Raw genomic sequence first — 19931 nt, 5'->3', positions numbered from 1 at the left:
CTTATATGGCTCCAATGATGTCCTATCCAGAGCCAATGTCGTACGGAGCCATGCGGTGCTGCACCCCCGGCCTGCAGAGGTGCTGCTGATAAAAAGTTTCCAGATCTAGTCTGACGCCTGGGGAGAATTCACAAGTTAAGGAATCTGCGGCTAGACTATATCTCTACCAGATACATCATTACCGAAGGTAAGTAACTTTTTCGTTTGTACACTAACATGGGCCCGTGGTCACTACAGTACATCCCTTCCTAATGCGTACGGCTGCAGAGCAATACATTTCTGACTAATGGAAATTTGTATTTAGGCACATGCAGTAGAAAGAAGGGACCAATGAATGAAATCATTAAAACACTCTGGATTTAAGCACCCTTGTTTTCAAACATGGAAATATGTCTTCTTTGTGTGGCTTCCTTCTACCATGAAGTTCTGTCTGTTTTGCCCAGACTAATTCAGAATTGCAATCCATGCTTAGTTCTCTGTAATGCACCTATCACCAGACCTCCTACTATGTACATTAAGACCCATACACACATAAAAACTATATCTAGTGTAATGTAATGTGTATATATCCACATATAGACGTAACTGTGTCCCATGGGTTATGTTTTAATATGTTCAGCCTAAATAAATGGGTCGTGTGAAATACATATGGCTCTATAATCCTAAAGTTTGGATTGCCTCTCCTTTTGCTTTTCACTCACAGGACTACACTGTATTGAACAGATGGTTATTGGCTGAATGTCTACTTCTCACCAAGAGACTCATTAGACACAACCCTTGGCAGCACCATAAGCACAACCTTGGCCCCAAGCAATACAGCTGGCAAAGCATTGCACCTCCATAGTACTTTCATAACAAGTTACATTCTCACTTACCCCAACAATATGCATTAGACACAACTACTCACATCACCATGCACACAAGATGGTTCAAACAAAACAGTTGCCTCTGTATATCCTGTTTCAACAGCACATACATATCCTCTCACCAAAATATATATGAACCATTCAGAACAACATATTCTCCACCAGCATACCCTTAAAATTACATCCAAGCCACATAATTGGCAAAAGTTCTTAACATCCACTAGAAGCCATGGCATTGGACAACAGTACACCAAAGCAGAATGGAATAAACAACAACATTTTAGGGTACAACCATCAGTAAAAACAAATACTGCACACAGATCAGTGACTCTGCTTACCTGGTCACTGTTCAGCAGAATCCATAATAAGATGTGCATTAGTCCAGTGGTTCTCAATCTTTTGACTTCTTAGGTCCCCAATGAATCACCATACAAAAAACAACAATTTAATGGGTAGGTTTGGAGCTTTTCAAAATGTGATTTTATTTTTAAACGACAGAGCAATATACTAGACTCCATCATGTCACTTATTGTTTTTTGCTCCTATTGCATCCTCTCTTTCTGTAAGCTCATACAAGTACTTCAACTGAGACCCTCAAATAATCGTTACTCCTGTTTACTGCTTGTCCGTTGGTCCTACAAATCAGGCTAAGGATACAATCTAATTATTAGCCTCCAATTTCAAAAGCCTTCACATCTACAGAGTGCTTTTAACATTTTTATTTCTCAATTTCGTTTTCAATGTGTATATATTTTATTATTTTGCTAATTTTATTTAATGGTTTATACAGTTCACAGACTCCTAAGTAGGTGTGGCAGACTCCCAAGGGTCGGTGGACCACTGCAAGAGTCTGATCAATCTCTCCAGTCTCTTGGAAGATTCCCCAAAATGGAAAAGACACCCAGATCCTAAGATAATTGTTGAACCATACACTTTATAGAAATCTGCTGTACAAATGCAAATATGTCACATACCATACCTCTCAAAGACGTGCAAAGATTCTGATTAGCAAAATCCACATTTTTCTTCTTGCCTGTGCAATGGATATCAGTTCTCAGCTTGGGCCAACAAGGACAAATAATAGTTTTTTGCTTCTGAATTTCCTGTCGCTGCATCCCTTTTTAGGTCTTAATTTTTTCAGTCATCTAGATTGTGGTGTTGAAATATGAAAGTAAGTTCAAGAGGCATACTATGGTAACTCTGCTGCTAGTACACCTACGCGAAAGTGCTCGACAATATAGAAATTAGAACTTATAAAGCTGTGTTTAAAATCCCTAAATATATCAGTCGAGCAAACATAAGACTGGAATTTGGACTGAAAAACAATTTGTGGCGCGTCAGTCAGCATTCTTGAAGTCCTTAATATCATTAGCCCGCTCGGATGAAGGATCTTTAGCTAAGCTATGTTGGCTAGAAATTTCAGAGGGGGAATACTTAAAAAACTGGCAGCTGTTCCTAAATGAATGCTTATGTAATTTTGATTGCTCTAATTTAGAAGATTAGGGGCCAGATGTAGGGAATTTCCATTTACCGAATGATAAATACCGACTCATACCGAATCGATATTCCTGATTCGGTAAATGGTATGTAGCAAAAAAATCTGTAAAAGTTACCGATTCGGTATGACTCGGTAAGCCAAATCGGTAATTACCGAATCAGAATTAACCGAGTCGCTAAAATCCGAGTCGGTGAAACCCAAGCAATCCTATGGGCCACATTGCCCATAGGAATGAATGGGAATCACCGAATCCGAAAAATCCGAATCAGATTTTACCGAATCGGTAATTACCGAATCGGAAGTTTGAAACACGCCATGTGAGCCTGTCAACCAATCAGGGACAGCCTACACACCCCACAGCCAAGGCCCTGTGAATCCAACCAATGAGAGAGAAGCACCCCACCCCAGTACCTGGCAGTGGCCACACCCATGCAGGTGGAAACCAACTGAACAAACAAATCTGCAGAGGAGAGAGGAGCAGAGCATCCACAGGCAAGCAGACTGACAGAATGGAGGCACAGGAAGGACAGAAGGATGTTGGTGAGAGGAAAAGAAAGCTGAGGTTCAGCCCAGAGGAACTACAGGTGGCTGTGGATGAAATAGTTAGCCACTACAGCCAAATATTTGGGAGGCAGTCTCTGCATGTTGCAGAGACTGTGAAGAGGAACATCTGGCTAGCCATTCAGGGCAAAGTGAATGCCATAGGAGTCACCTACCGGGACATTGAGGACATCAAAAAGCAGTGGTATGACCTGCGCATAGTGACCAAGAAGAAGATTGCAGCACAAAAAAAGGATGCAGGTGTGACTGGAGGTGGCAGGAGCAGAGGCCCAAAACTGACACCAATAGAGGAGCAAGTTGCATCCACCATGGAGCCTGAATGCATCCATGGAATAGGAGACCTTGATAGCACAGCAAAAGCATCCAAGAAACAATGTAAGAGGCATGTACCCACATGCACCCCCAGCTATCCCAACCCTGCACCCCACTGAGTACACACATGACACAGCAGGAGAGCTCAGATTTTGTGCCAGCAATGCATCATGGTAGACGTAGTCATGTACACACAGATGCTAAGTACACCACACATGACTCAGCAAGGCATGCCACACACATCCCCAAACAAGCAATGTGGACTGTGCAAAGGTGTGCAGACCATTTAATTAAGAAACACACACAGACAAACAACAACATTGACCCTGTGTCAATTTGATTCCACAGGAGAGTCGTCACACAGTTCTGCACCGCCGAGGGAGGAGAGGGCAGCACCAACTAAAAGAGGGGAGAAAGAAAAGAGGAAAAGTCGTCACAGCGCAGGAGAAGGTGGAGACGACCCCACCCAGGACCCCTCATCACCAGACCCACCCACTACACCTATCCCAATGTCCCCTCTGTTGTTTGGGTCTCCTGACCTCACAAACACGCCCATGCCGGGAGGGGAAAGTAGCCAGGCGGAGCCCCCGCAGAGGATCCTGCAGACCTCTGATTCAGAGGTTGAGGAAGATGTCCCCCAGAAGAGTGCGCCAGTGGCTGACAGGCCAAGACCAACTATGTCTGCAGGCTCAGCGCACACTACTGTCCTTGACAGGAGGGCACGTGATGGTGGGGAGGGCCAGGATGGGGAGAGCGTGTTCTGTGGGCTGGAGGGCACGATGGTGAAGGTTCAACACGAGCAGGCCAAATCACTGCAAGCCATGCATCGGCAGGTGCGCAGTATGAGCGCCACAATGTCCAACATGGACAAGGGCATAATCTAAATGGCATCTAGCCTGGACCTGATAGCACAAGGGATCTCTGACATTTCAAGTTACATGGGAGTCCTCTCCGACAAGCTTGACAGGGAACATCTCCAGCGTGCCAGGGAACGTCAGTACATGCGCCAACAGACCAAGGCCATGAATAGTTTCGCTGCCAACACAGCTCTCCTCTGCAGACGCTCCATCTCAATGCAGGAAGCAATAGAGCACTGCTGCACTGACTTAACACGGGGCATGGGTAGAGTGACCTCTGCAATGGAGCAGATGTTGACCTCAAACACAGCCAATGCTGGTGACACAGGTGTGGAGGAGACTGAGGGGTCAACCAGCAGGAGTGGCTCCAGTACACCTGTCCAGGAAGTGCGCAGGAGCAGCAGGCACAGCCATGCAGAGTCAGGCACCAGCAGGGACCCTGAAGGACAGGCACTTAAATCCCGCAATGTAGTGCGAGGACGCAAGCACTGAACTATGCAGGAGACTGACTCTACTGCACACAGTGACAGCAACTGAGTATGTGCAGCCAGTGACATTGACGTACATTCATGTGACAATCATGAATTAGTGCAGATTAAACTACTCATGTCCTGAAGTATACCTGTGTGTGTGTCATACTTTACCTAGAAATATCGTTGTGTAATTTCAGTCCGTCTCAATCTGCCATCTAGTGCGGCTGGCCCTGTTTCCTGGGGCTCTGCATGTTCTTGGTCCTCATCTATGTTCTCATGATGTGTCAACTCCACCTCTGTGCCTTCCTTGGTAGCAAGATTGTGCAATATGGCACAGGTCACTATTATTTTGCAACACAGGATGGGGGTGTACTGTCGCGCACCTCCACTTTTGTGGAGGCAACGGAACCTGCTCTTCAGGAGTCCAAAGGTTCTCTCCACAACGTTGCGGGTGGACCTGTGTGCCACATTGTATCGCCTTTCTGCTCTGTTGGTTGGGTTCAGGTACGGTGTCAGCACAAAGGAACGCAGGGCATATGCACTATCACCTGGGAGAGAACGAGAGGTACATGAGTTTCATACACATTTCACATTGAGCTGAGATCCATTTCAGGGTGTGTACAGCATATTTACCTAGCAGATAACCATCTCCAAAATCACCATTCAGTAGCCGTGTGTATATTCCACTGATCTGGAATATGTAGGAGTTGTGCGTGCTCCCTGGAAATTTTGCAACTATGTCGGTGATGATGTTCCCTGCATTGCATATCACCTGCACGTTGATGGAGTGCGTAGACTTACGGTTTCTGTATATGTGTTCGGTGGCTGCAGGTGGGCATAGGGGAATGTGGGTGCCATCAATGCAGCCAATCACATGCGGGAAGTGAGCCAGTCCATAGAAGTCTGTTTTAGTTTTGGCAAGTTCCGCAGGTGTGTCAGGGAACTGTATGTAATTTCCCATTCTCTGAGTCATGGCATCCAGGAACTTCCTGAAGAAACTGGACAGACAGCTCTGGGATACACCTCCTACTGCAGCTATCACACTCTGGTAGCTCCCAGAGACAAGCAGGTGTATGCTACACAGCACCTGGACATGGGGAGGAATGGCGTGGGCCCTGGGTGTTGGATGATCCAGGTATGGGTGGAGGTCCCTTATTAGGTCCATTATAGTATTGGGGTGCAGCCGGTACCTCTGGAGTGTCTCAGGCTCAGTCAATTGGAACAGAGTGATCCTCTGCCTGTACACCTGCTCCTCCCTTTGCCATAACCTCAGTCCTGCTGCCTGTAGCCTTCGCCTCCTCGCAATCACATAGAGTGCGGCCATTTTGACTGAAGGGTTGCATTTTGGGACCTTTTTATAGCATCCACATGGTTACCACCACCTTTCAGTCCATGGTAAATACCGATTGGTAAATACAGAATTTCGATGAATTCGGTATTTTTGGCCTTTCTTACAACTCGTTGGGCATGTTTACCGATTCCTTATTTACCGAATCGGTGTATGCCGACTCGGTAATTTTCCTATCGGTAAATACCAATTCGGTAACTATGAACTTGGAAAATTCCGATTCGGAATTTTTCCGATTGATATTTACCGATTCGGTATTTTTTTGGTACCTACATCTCTTTCTCGCTATACCGGTCGGTAACGGCCGATTTTACCGATTTTGGGCCGTTAACGACCGGTATTTGGCGACCTACATCTGGCCCGAAATGAGGAGTAAAGTAGTTTTAAAAAAAGAAATGAATCAAATGGCCGCACTGCTAACAATTATAGCTGACAAGGAGGAATTAAGGGGAAAAAAATCATTTTTGGACAATTGCTAATTCCTTTGGTAGGCTGTCGCCTCAACCTTATTTGGCATATCATATAAAACCAAGTTTAAGAATAAATGTATGCATTTATTGTTGGGAAGATATCTGACAAAGGATGGCATACCAAAATGGGAGAATCAATGGTCATCGAGCATTTGCAGGCTTTGTAGGCAAAGGGAGGAAACAATAATTCATATAGTAACCATATGCCCAGCTCTGGCAGACGCCCGGAAGTCCATCCTAAACCCGATCTTTAATGAACTAGGAATTAGAACATGTAGGCAAGCTATTATTACCTGTTTGAGTGGAGTCAATATTAAACTTACATATTGTTTTGTTAAATTTATCATTATTGCAGAGAATAAACTAAAAGTAGTAGAACGGGTAAATAACTATATTGCGATATAAAATACTTAAGAAACATATTTTAAGATTCATTGGAGGCAATGTGTTAAGCTAGTTTAAGGGACTATGAGTATAATTTAATATAGGCACGCACATTGCACTTTATTACCGCTTGTAAATGAAAAACAACTAAAAATGTGTATTTGTAATTCCAACTGTTAACATAAGTCACTTTAGGTAAATGCTGCTATAATAGTTCTTGGTGCAAATTATAAGGCATTTTAGTAAGTTTTATGTATTTTAATTATTGTGTAATGTTTTAATGTTTTTATGGAATGGTCATCTATTATCGCATTATTGGTGGATCATTTTAATATGTTAATAACTCTGTCTCTAGTATATGCTTGTTTTTCTTGGTGGCTCTTATTTTTTTTTCTTGCTTGTAATGATTTTAATTAATCAACAAATACAATGCTTACTTACTTACTTACTAGTACACCTACAAAGACCAGATCCCTCTGTATTGTTGATACACACACAATCCATCCTATCTCGCCGGCATAAACAGCATTGTTATAGAGGGAAGATCATAAAAACTAATTTGGATGTATGACGTTACAACGCATGCTTTTACCACGCATGCCTTTGCAACGCGGTTTTTACAACGCATGCCTTTACAACGCATAGTGCTTTGGGGCGCTGGATAGTGAATAGTTTAATGTTCGAGGCATGTGGGCTGCTGAATTCATATCTGTGCATAGATCGCCACCTAGTGTTGGGTCCGGATGATTGCACATTGTTGTCCTGGAAGAGTCTTCGAAGTATCACGAGATAGGTGGCTCCTCCCCTGGACTACAGTGCGCATGGGCATCGCCTCCATCCCCAGATTGTTTTTTTCCGCCATTGGGTTCGGATGTGTTTCGGTTCCCTCTGTCGGAACCGATAGTTGTTCAACTTCTACTCGAGACCAAAAGGTCTTTAGGCTGGGCGTCGGTATAGTTGCGTACGGGTTTCTTTCTGACTCTCAGCTCCGATCTCTGCCCTTCCACGTGCTTTCGGCGCGGACGGGCCTACACTACACTCTTGCTATGGAGCGAACTCCGTTTAAGAAGTGCCCGGTGTGTAACTCTAAATATTCACACCTCGACGTGCACCCTGTGTGCAATACCTGCTTGTCGCCGGATCACCGCGAAGACACCTGCATGGCGTGTTCGAAGTTCCGGAGCAAGAAGACTTTAAAGATTCGTCGGGCCAATAGGCTCCAGGCTCAGTTATCGGCTACGGCGCCCCCACCTGATGACATCTTCCAGGAATCTGTCGAGGGGGAAGACGACGTGCAAGGTTCGGACTCTAATCCCGCATCCGAAGGTGAAACCTATGACGAAGGTGCGGAGAACTTTGACGAAGTCACCGACGAGGTAGGGGACGACGAACAGGCTTTTGCCACTATGGGTGATAGCTCAGAGGAGGAGCATCCCCAACCAGACTCTGGGGTTATTACCCCTCCAACGGACCAGGTCGAGGGATCGCCTTCGGGCCTTACCCAAGATCTAACTATGAGTCCTGCGTCCCCGCCTCCGGGCCCGGTCACGGACACTTATGAACCATCACTTACGTCGAAGAAGACGAAAGTGAAGCCAACTGGTCACGCACCCTCGGATGCGAAACCGAAAGTGAAAGTTGCGCTGGTAAAGAAGGTTCTGGAGGCGTCAACTTCCAAGGAAACCAAAATGGCCGACTCGAAGAGCCACGCCAAGATGGCCGACCCGAAGTCCTCGGGGTCGGTGCCGAAGGCGAAATCGTCCGACGCGGCTGCGTCGGCTCCGAAAGGGGTCGTGAACCCGAAGTCGGCTCCGATGGGGGTCGTGGACCCGAAGTCGGCTCCGAAAAAGCGTCTGGGCGACGACGCGCATGGCCATGGGGCGTCGGCCCCGAAAAAGGCGCATGCGGGTGATCGGGCTCTCGATGCCGAAGAGTCCCTCGAGCCGGTCAAGTCCTCTCCGGCCTTGACGAAGAAGGTGGCGGAATCTTTGCAGCGGATTCGAAAAGACACTGTCGCGCCAAAGCTCACGCCTAAGCCTGCAAAAGAGCAGACGCCTATCCGTTTCACCTTTCCTCCCAGGTCGGCGCCGAAGGCCTTCGCGCCGAAACAGAGTGGACCCTCGAAGGAGGTACTGGCACCTAAAGCGGCCTTGGTGGTGTCAAAGCTTCGACTCCAACCGCTTGCTGAAGAGGAACGTCGTGAGGTAACCATCGACGCCAACACCGGAAAACTGTCGCTCCTCAAAAGAAAGATCACGACGGAGCCGGCGTTGGAACATTTTAAGATCCCTCTCAAGAACAAATGGATCTCCGAGGGCTCTTCGGCGCTGGTGAAACCTGTGTCCCCACAACCCCTGGGGTACTCGCCGACGCATTCCGGCGCGGCCGGTGCGGACGAGGAAGACGCCGAGTACGACTATCCGGCGTACTCGGATCCGGAGGAGGAGCACGTTCCGTGGTCCGCCGGAGGCGACCCTGAGGACCCGCAGGGGGGTCAGGACGCTCAACTTTTCGCGGCCAAAACGTCCCCGACAGAGGATTCGGCGGCCTTCAATGCCCTGATAGAGCGGGCTGCTGCTAACCACGACGTCGAGCTGCACGCGGACCCCGTGGATGTGGACTTCTTATTCGACACCTTCTCGGTAGCCGAAAAATCAGTCAAGACGCTACCAATGCTGAAGGGGGTGCTTAAACATGCTACGGAGGTCTTCAGGGAGCCCACCCGAGCGCGTGTGGTCAACCCTCGCATCGACCGGAAATATAAGGCAGCGGCCACGGATCCGACATATATCAAGGGACACTTGCCATTGGACTCCCTGGTCGTTTCCAATGCTCGGAAGAGGGCGAACTCTCAAACTACTGGTGACGCTCCTCCCCCAGACAAAGAGTCCAAAATCTTCGAGGCCTCAGGCAAACGGATTGCTGCACAGGCAGCGAATATCTGGAGAATATCTAACACCCAAGCCTTGCTTGCACGTTATGATAGGGCACATTATGACACATTAGAGGCCATACTACAACACTTGCCTGACCAATACAAGGAGGCGGGGGAGATGCTCATTCAGGAGGGTAAACTCATTACGAATGCATCCATCAAATGTGCGTTGGATGTGGCAGACACAGCCTCCAGGGCTATCAATACTAGTGTGCTGCTTAGACGCCATGCCTGGCTTAGAATTTCGGGGTTCAAACCCGACATCCAAACCACTATACTGAATCAGACAGTGAATCCTGACCATCTGTTTGGCCCTGAGGTGGATGCCACCCTGGAGAAAATGAAAAAAGATACGGAAACTGCCAAGTCCATGGGGGCCTTACAAAGTCAGCAGTTTCGGAGTGGTTCCTTTCGCCGCTCAAACTCCAGAGGCACCTCAAGGGGACAAGCATCCCAGTCCACACCATATTACAAGACTAACAACCAAGCCTCGTATAACAACAAAAATAGAGGTGGTTACAGAGGCAATAATGTCAAGGGCAGGGGGCGTGGCAACAATAGCTCCAGGTCCACCGCCACCAACAAACAGTGACGTCTTGTCCCTGCCCCCCGGCCATGCAACACCGGTCGGGGGGAGGCTCCAGCAGTTCCTGCCGGCGTGGAAGTCCATCACCACGGACAGGTGGGTGAGGTCTATTATCCAGTACGGGTACTGTCTAGAGCTTACGTCCATTCCACCGGACATACCCCCAAGGAGCCGTCCTATGTCAGGCGAGCACTTGACCTTGTTGCAGCAAGAAGTTCAAGTCATGCTGCAAAAAGGGGCGATAGAGCTCGTTCCTTTGCAAGAGCGGGGTACAGGGGTTTACTCCCTGTATTTTCTGATCCCCAAGAAGGACGGATCCCTCAGGCCTATCCTGGACCTCAGGCCCCTGAACTGGTACATCCTCTCGGAGCATTTCCATATGCTCACGTTGCAGCAGGTGCTTCCCCTGCTTCAACAGGGGGACTTCCTGGCTACGCTGGATCTGAAAGATGCCTATTTTCATATTCCCCTGCATCCTTCCCACAGGAAGTACCTCAGATTCACTATCTTAGACCAGCATTACCAGTTCAAGGTTCTGCCGTTCGGGGTCACCACGGCACCGAGAGTGTTTACCAAGTGCCTAGCGACTGTGGCGGCGCATCTCCGTCGCCAGCACGTCCATGTCTTTCCCTACCTGGACGACTGGCTCATTCAGGCAAGAACAGAACAGCAGTGCGTCGACCACGTGTCACGCACCATTCATCTCCTGCACGATCTGGGTTTCTCTCTGAACTACCCGAAGTCCCATCTCCAGCCCGCCCACGTGCGACAGTACCTGGGCGCAACAATCAACACTCTGGCGGCCACCGCGCAGCCAAATTCAGTGAGAATCGCCAGTATCCAGGCGCTGATCCAACGATTCGGACCCCAACACTCGCTTCCAGCGAGGGTGTTCATGCAGTTGATAGGCATGATGGCCTCCTGCATCTCCATTGTCCCGCACGCGAGACTACATATGCGTCCGCTTCAGGAGTGCCTTGCACGTCAGTGGACTCAGGCTCATGGGCAACTGACAGACCTAGTGTTGGTGAGCGGTCGGGCATACAACTCTCTGCATTGGTGGAATCCACACAACCTTTGCAAGGGCCGACCATTCCAAGAGCCTGTCCCACAGATTATCCTGACGACGGACGCCTCTCTCCAGGGATGGGGAGCGCATGTACTCCATTACACTGTGCAGGGACTATGGACACTACAGCAAAGGAAGATGCACATCAATGTGTTGGAACTGATGGCAATCTTCATGGCCTTGAAAGCGTTCAAAGTACATCTGTGCAACAAAGTCGTGTTGATCCGGACGGACAACATGACGGCCATGTACTACATTCAAAAGCAGGGAGGCACACACTCTCCACAGCTGTCTCATCTGGCTCAGAGCATGTGGAAGTGGGCCATTCAGAGGAACATCTTCCTCATGGCAGAGCATCTCCCGGGCAAGGACAATCAAATGGCGGATCTGCTCAGCAGGCACAGCCATCAGATGCACGAGTGGGAGATACATCCATCAGTACTCCAACCGTACTTCCAAAGGTGGGGTCATCCAGAGATAGACCTGTTCGCCACAAAGGAGAACGCAAAATGCCAACGCTTCGCCGCCAGATTCCCACACCCCCAATCACAGGGCAATGCGATGTGGATGAACTGGTCAGGCAAATTTGCGTACGCTTTTCCCCCAGCGCCTCTGATACCGCTGGTAGCACGCAAGCTCAGGCAGCACTCGATGACTCTCATCCTGGTTGCTCCAACGTGGGCTCGCCAACCATGGTACACCACGTTTCTAGAACTGTCCGTGGTACCGCATCAAAGGCTTCATCTCACTCCCAGCCTTCTGACGCAGAGCCATGGCGACATTCAGCACCCAGATCCGCAACAGCTCAACCTGGCGATCTGGCTCCTGAGGTCCTAGAGTTTGGCTACCTCAATCTTCCTCCCAATTGCATGAACATTATTCGGGAGGCAAGGAAGCCCACTACCAGAGCCTGTTATGCGGCTAAATGGAAGAGGTTTGTCATCTACTGTGCTAACCACAATATTGACCCTCTAGATGCTTCCATTCAAAACATCATTTGCTATCTTTTCCACCTGTATCAATGCAACCTGGCATACTCTTCCATTCGCATTCACCTGTCTGCTATGGCAGCATACCTCCAGAATAGGCAACACCTGTCACTCTTCAGGGTCCCTGCTATCAAGGCCTTTCTGGAAGGACTCAAAAGGGTCATTCCACCAAGGACCCCACCAGCTCCAGAATGGAACCTCAATGTGGTTCTTACAAGGCTGATGGGTCCTCCCTTTGAGCCACTGCACTCTTGTGAGCTTCAGTTTCTGACTTGGAAAGTTGCGTTCTTAGTAGCAATTACTTCGCTACGGAGGGTTAGCGAGCTGCAGGCGCTCACCATCCAAGAACCTTTCTTCCAGGTACATGCTAACAGGGTGGTGCTCCGCACTAACCCTAAATTCCTACCCAAGGTGGTATCCCAATTCCACTTAAACCAGACAATCGAATTGCCGGTGTTTTTCCAAAACCCAGAGACGCTGGCGGAGCGCATGCTCCACACCCTTGATGTTAAAAGGGCCTTGATGTATTATGTAGACAGGACAAAAGATTTTCGCAAAACCAAGCAGCTTTTTGTTGCTTTTGCCACTCACCACAAGGGAAACGCTATCTCTAAAGCAGGGATTGCTAGGTGGATAGTAAAGTGCATTCAGATCTGTTACGCTAAAGCTAAGCGCACTCTCACTATCCCTCCGAGGGCCCACTCCACCAGGAAGTTGGGGGCCTCTATGGCTTTCCTAGGTAACATTCCCTTAGAAGATATCTGTAGAGCGGCCACATGGTCTACCACACATACTTTCACTAAACACTACTGTGTAGACGTGCATTCCAAACAGCAGGCAGCTGTTGGTCAGGCTGTTCTAAAAACGCTTTTTCAGACTGCTGCAGCTGGCACGGGCGGCCGCCGTTAATGGAGGGACTGCTATGTATTCTATGCACAGATATGAATTCAGCAGCCCACATGCCTCGAACTGCAAATGCTACTTACCAGTATGCATCTGTTCTTGGCATGTAGGGCTGCTGACATTCATATCGCCCACCCTCCTCCCCGGCGCCTGTAGCAGCTGCAGAATTCATTCATATACATACATATGCTCATAGCATGGTCATCACTCACATTCTTCACTCCATCTCTGCCAATGGCTAAAAACAATCTGGGGATGGAGGCGATGCCCATGCGCACTGTAGTCCAGGGGAGGAGCCACCTATCTCGTGATACTTCGAAGACTCTTCCAGGACAACAATGTGCAATCATCCGGACCCAACACTAGGTGGCGATCTATGCACAGATATGAATGTCAGCAGCCCTACATGCCAAGAACAGATGCATACTGGTAAGTAGCATTTGCATTACTATTCCAACTCCAGTCCCCGTGGATAGTAGGGAAGGTGTTGGATAGTAAATTAAACCTATTCCCTATCCTAGAGCGCCCCCCAGCGCAATGCGTTGTAATGGTTTGCGTTGTAAAAGTTGTGTCGTAAAGGCACTGCTTGGTAAAAGTTGCGTTGTAAAGGTTGTTTACCACTAATTTGATTGAATGCTGTTCAAGCATATGGGGAAGTAGCTGGCAGGAAGGGTGATTTGAGAAGCATCTGTTAGGGGACGGACTGCAAATGGCCCAAGATTAGCCAACTTTTTCATTGCTGGTTATTGTGCTGCGATCTCCTTTAGAGGCTGTGATGGGTATTTTATCAGCTTAAAGAAAAGGGCAAAAGAAATTTGCATGCAAAAGTCACTGTGCTGAGTTAAAAATGTGTTGTGCTCTTGTTGCCTCCATTCTCATCCTTAGTGTGGAATTTGCAAATACCCAGTGTCTTCAGTTGAGCAGAGAATTGACGGAGAAGCAAGAAGATCTGCGGCTAATGGAGGAAAAGCATGGCATGTGCAAATCTGAGAACAGAAAGGTGTGAACCGAGCCTTGCAGAGAAAAATTGTGGTGGGTCTGGGCTGGGGAAAATGAGATCACTCTAAGATGATAATATTAAGGTAGTTCAGCAGATTCATACACATCTCAAATAAAAAGGTCTGCATCTGACAGTTCACAGGCTGACATTCTAGTGGGAAAGATTCAGCGTTTCAGAACTGAATAAATGATTACCATTGAGTCACTCTCTCGGCATGTAGACTGATGAATCGGCACTGTGTGCATGGCTGATATTGCACTAAAAGATGTTGATAACTAGAGTTACAGTACTGGGTTATTCAACAGCAATAAGATGATTACTCTGCCTTCACAGGCCTTTTCCTCATTTTATGCAGTCTTTGCTATGTTTATAGCAACTAATATTCATTTGAAATAAACCCTCACTATTTCTTACTATGGTCCTCAAAAAAATTGTAATTGATAGCAGATTGAGGATGTCTAAGTCAATGAACATGTGTATTGTAACCTTATGCCAGAACTGTAGGAGTCACTTTTATACAATACCTCTACCTCTACGTGCTTCCAAAATCCCCCAAATAATGATACCTTTCCTGTCTAAAACCGATGTATTCCTTTCTTCACAGCAATTAAGTCCTCTTTGGGTAAAAATGGTGTCCTCTGTTCAGTTTCCAAAGTATTGCCTTGACCGTTCTTTCTTGGGTGCGATCTTGTTCCTCTTATTCAGTGATCTCTCCTAACGTCCTGCCTTAAACCATGTGTTGCCTGTTTTCATAGCTCAAAGAGCAACTCTCCCAGGCAGAGCAGAAGTTCAAAGGTGCTCTCGGCGGGATGAAGAAAGAGATCACCCAGTTGACTAAGGAGCTGCACAAGCGGGACATCAGTATTGCCTCCGCAAGCTGTTCCACACTGGATACAGAGCAGAAGGAGATGAAACTGGCAGAGAACACGGTGAAAATCTTTTTTCCTATAAGTGGGATTTGATCTGCAGTCTAGGGGTTGTGATAATGACATATAAGGAGCATTATAATCTTTCTTCGTGAAACTCTTTGAGATTCACACACTGTGATTGATTGCGCTGCGGACCTAGCATCTGGCACTCTTGAAATACAGGAATTGGCATAGGCCTGTTTTGAAGTACTCACTCTCACTACTCCAGCCACACAGTGCCTTCCACCTTACACATCATCATCAGATTGTTTTTCCACCATTGAATCAGAAGCAGTGGTAGCTTCAGAAGTAAAAATTATATGAAGCACACAAACATGTAAATCAGTCTGATTCTCTGAGTGACTTTTTGAGAAGGCGATCGAGCAACTTCATTCACAAGACAATTTGATGTGTGCACAACTTGCCTGTCATCACGTATTGAGATCAAGATAATGTTGGAACGGCAGCCAGTGTTGAATCACTTGCTCCAAGACACAGTGCAGATACAAACCAGTACCTTAGGATCCAACGTACATCAAGCCAGTTGTCATGATAGTTACCTTACAGAGAGTAGGATCTGGAAACTCACACCAGAAGAAGAAATGATAACTTTGTAGAATCACTGATGTCCATTTCTTGACTCTTTGCCCAGTCTATCGTCACTAGCTGAAAGTGCCACATGCAGCCCAAAATTAGGATAGTTACCTTTCTCCTGGTCGTTATGAACACTGCTTGTAGTGCCGTGCTCTCCTGTGTCAGTCTTATACATACTGTGTGCTATATTCTTGGTTTGCTTCAAATGAGTTAATTAGATTAACACATTCATATAGCAGTGGTTTGTATACTAAAAGCCCAAAACCCGAAACAGGGTTTATAATGACATGGAATGAGGAGGTCACCCTATACAAATGTGTCTATAGGTCTGGGGTCAAGATAGCCTGCTTGGGCATGGTTGTCATACTTCAGACACAAAGTGCAGGCTTAGGTTATGAACATGCCTCTTGACAGCATACACTTTTTTTCGGTTTATGGGTGGAATATAATTTAGAATAAATCAGTAAATATCAAACTCCCTGGGGATTTCCAGCAGAGAAGCTTTTTATAGTGAAACTACACCATTAGGCAGAAAAAGCTCTCAGGCAAAATTGCCAGCCAAGAAATAGCAATGATAAGTCCTTTGCAACAAGCTGCATCATCTAAAAATGTCCTCAAGATGTGAAAGGTAATGACACCTGGGCTAGAAGGAGCCTTTACACAGGGAGTAGGAAATAGACAGCCTGGAGTGTTCGGAAAATGTAAACTGTTTCTCTTCTAAATGTGTTGGGAAATAGGACACGATTCACAGACACTTTTCAAGGTATTTTATTATACTTAGAGAATTTAATGAATGCCACATTAAGCTATCCTTTTATTGGAGTACCTCACACAGCAATTATGATCTACATGGAAATAAGCCCGATCTTCATTATTTCAAATACAATTGCTATTCTTTTTGGAAGTAATTAAATAAATCCTTCACAAAAACAAATCACCCCTCCCTGTGAAATAGAGTACTCATAAGGTAATGCCACCACTATTGAAACGAATGCACAAATAAACATTGAAAGAATTGAGACTTACACTTCTGTTCTTTAAACCTCTACATTATTAGGCAGGGTTAGTGAGCTACAGTATTTATTTTGAAAGTTTTATATAGCGCAAACAAGATCTTCGCAGATATCAGAGCGCTTTACAGAGGAGGGGAGCATATATACACAGATACATCAATAGTGTTAAAAGTACAGTGAAGTGATATCATAAACAATCAAGTAAGTCAATTTCAAAGTCAAACAAAAATGCAAAGGGTTCGAACAAGTAGTACAGATGAGTATCGCGTCTTTGAAGTTGATCCCCAGTAGTGGTTCAAGTGTATTTAGCCATGAGGATCGCTTTTACTTCTTTCTTGAAAAGTATGGTAGAGGGGATGAGTCTGATTTCAGGGGGGAGCGAGTTCCAAATCCTGGGAGCCATTCCTGAGAAAGAGCGTTTATAGGTTTTTTCCTTGCGGAATCTTTTAGGCTTTAGCAACAGATTGTTTGTGCCTTTAGTGTTTCTGGAGCCTCCAGAAATCGTCAGCTTCTGAGCGAGGTATCTAGGTGAGCTCAGGTGGACAGCCTTGTGCGTCAAACAAGCGATTTTCAGGTGTATTCTGGCTTCAAAAGGCAGCCAGTTCAGGGATTTGAAGTCAGGGGAAATGTGTGAGTGTTTTTTTGATCCAGTGATAAGTCTCGCTGCGGCGTTTAAAGAGGCTCTTATGGGTGCCGTAGTAGCTAGGGGGAGACCGCAGAGGGCGGTGCTGCCGTATTCTATTCGATGTATGACTAGTGATTGTACCGCAGTTTGGAAGTCTTTGGCTGGCAGGAAGGGTTTAAGTTTCCTAAGGGTGTTGATTTGGTAGTTCGCTCCCTTAGTTGCTTTGTTGATGTGTTCCTGCATGTTGAGATTGGTGTCAAGTGTTATGCCCAAAGATTTCGCTGAGTCCACGATGGTGGGTTGAACCTTGAGTGCCGTTAGGTGTTTAAGCCACATTTGTGCGGTAGTGATCTTCGCGGGAGGTGAGATCAGAAGGAACTCTGTTTTAAGGGCATTGAGTTTGAGATGATTAGCGGCCAGCCAGGATTGGGTGCTTCTGATCGTTGAGTTCAAGAGCGTGATGTCTTTGGGTGATTGTAGTTTGAGATAAAGTTGGGTGTCATCAGCATACATGTGGAAGTGTACATTGGATTCTTGTAGCAAGGTGGTGAGAGGTTCCATAACTAGGTTGAACAAAGTTGGGGATAGGGAGGATCCTTGTGGTACGCCTAGCGATACAGGTCTTGCCGCGGACATCAAGTTGTTGCTCTTGAATTTCTGCGACCTGTTATGCAGAAAGGACGTGAACCATTTGAGCACAGTTCCAGATAGGCCCATTCTTGTGTTTAATAGTTTGAGTAGATTCTCATGTTTGACGGTGTCAAATGCGGAGGAGTGATCAAGGAGGATGAGGAGGCAGGTATCAATATGATCTAGGATTTGGAGGGCGTCGTCGATTATGTGAATCATAGCAGTTTCAGTACTGTGATTTGCTCGGAAGCCTGATTGGTGAGAGTTGAGGAGATCAAACTGAGTAATGTGTTTAGTCAATTGTATTTGTGCGCATTTTTCCAGCGGTTTGGCAAGAGTCGGAATGTTGGTAATGGGACGGTAGTTGTTTAGGTCCGAGGGGTCGGCTGTAGGTTTCTTTAGCAAAGGTGTGACTTGTCCAACTTTGAGGGAGTCAGGAATGGTCCCTTGTTGAAGTGAGCTGTTAATGATTTTAGTCCAGAGTGGAAGGAGCGACGGGGTGAGGACTTTGACAGTGTTAGCAGGAAGGGGGTCCGTGAGGTGATTGGATGGTTTCAGAGTGCTGAGCAGTCTGCCAATTTCTTCTTCCGTGTAGGTGGCAAAGGTTGACCAGGTGGCATTGTTTTTTGGTTTAGTGGGTGCTATGCAGTGGGGTTTGGGATAGAGGCTTGCGTCCATGAGGAGATCATTCTTTATGTTGTCAGTTTTTTGGTTGAAGAAAGAGGCGAAGTCTTCACAGGAGGGAGCTTCGCACATAGTGTTGAGAGGTTGGGGTTGTTCTTTGGATTGTGTTCGGATAAGCTCAAACAGCTTTCTCGGACGATTTTTGGCTTGGTCGAGCTGACGGCTGAAGAAGTCTGATTTTGAGCGTTTTATTTTCCTGAAGTAGGCATTTCTCTTTTTCTTCAGGGTTTTTAGGTTCAGTGCAGAGGGAGCTGATCTCCAGGTGCGCTCTGCCATTCGCATGGCGCGTCTATCGTCATTGAGACTCCCGTCGTACCAGGGATTGGAAATTTTTGCGGAGGCTTTTTTTAGCTGCAAGGGTGCGACTTCATTAATTATTGGGTCATAGTGTTAAGATAGTGATCAGTCAAGGATTGGACGTCCTTAACGCCAGTAGGAGGAAGTAGTAAGTTACAGCTGTTGGGGGGCAGAGAGTTTGAGTTTAGTTTTTTCATGTCTCTTTTCCAGACTTTGGGCCTGGCGGAATGAACAGGGTTAAATTTAACTTTTTCATTGATGAAGAATGTGATAATATGATGGTCCGACCAGTCACAGGGTTGGATAGATTCGAGTTGGATAGAGGCCTCTTTGGAGATGATAAGGTCGAGGATAGAGCCTTTCTCGTGTGTTGGACTGTTGCAAATTTGAGTGAGGTCAAGGGCGTTAAGGAAATTCTTCAGACCTTTTACCACCGCGTCATTATGATCGTTCCAGTGGAGGTTGAAGTCACCAAGGTATATTTGTGTGAGTTGTCGCCCGGAGTTGGTTGAGATCATGTCCATGATTTGTTGGGAGAAGGTAAGGTTGTCGCCGGGTGGGTGGTAAACGCCGTGAAGAGTGCAGATCGGTTTGCCCTCACTGATAATATCGAGGCAGATGTATTCACAGGAGGTTGGGGAGGGTAGGGAAGGGGAAGTTACTTTCAAGACAGAGAGGTTGCTCCTGTATATACATGCGATTCCGCCACCTTTTTTATTGCCAGACCTGTCAAGTCTAGTGATGTGGTAGTTGGGGGGAACCAGAATGTCCATTATAGGTGTAGAAGATTCTGTTAGCCATGTTTCAGTCATGATGATTAAGTCAAGATCCAATTTTAGGATGAGATCAGCGATAGCGGAGGAGTGTCTAGCGGCTGATCTGCAGTTGAGGAGAGTGCATTTGAGACGGGGTGTGTCGAGGGTGGAAGG

At 46.8% G+C, this 19931-nt stretch overlaps 1 protein-coding gene across 1 annotated transcript in view; it reads left to right on the top strand.

Moving 5' to 3' along the window:
- CEP63 (centrosomal protein 63) overlaps positions 1 to 19931 on the top strand; it is a 361269-nt gene that overhangs the window by 184386 nt on the left and 156952 nt on the right. Inside the window, exons 9-10 of the mRNA XM_086943933.1 lie at positions 14137 to 14251; positions 15007 to 15180. Coding sequence (XP_086800059.1) covers positions 14137 to 14251; positions 15007 to 15180 — 289 coding nt within the window. The remainder of the gene's footprint in view (positions 1 to 14136; positions 14252 to 15006; positions 15181 to 19931) is intronic.

This window comes from Lissotriton vulgaris, chromosome 11, assembly GCF_964263255.1.
Source record: "Lissotriton vulgaris chromosome 11, aLisVul1.2, whole genome shotgun sequence".
NCBI classification, from domain to species: Eukaryota; Metazoa; Chordata; class Amphibia; order Caudata; family Salamandridae; genus Lissotriton; species Lissotriton vulgaris.
This window is presented reverse-complemented; position numbering and strand designations above follow the sequence as displayed.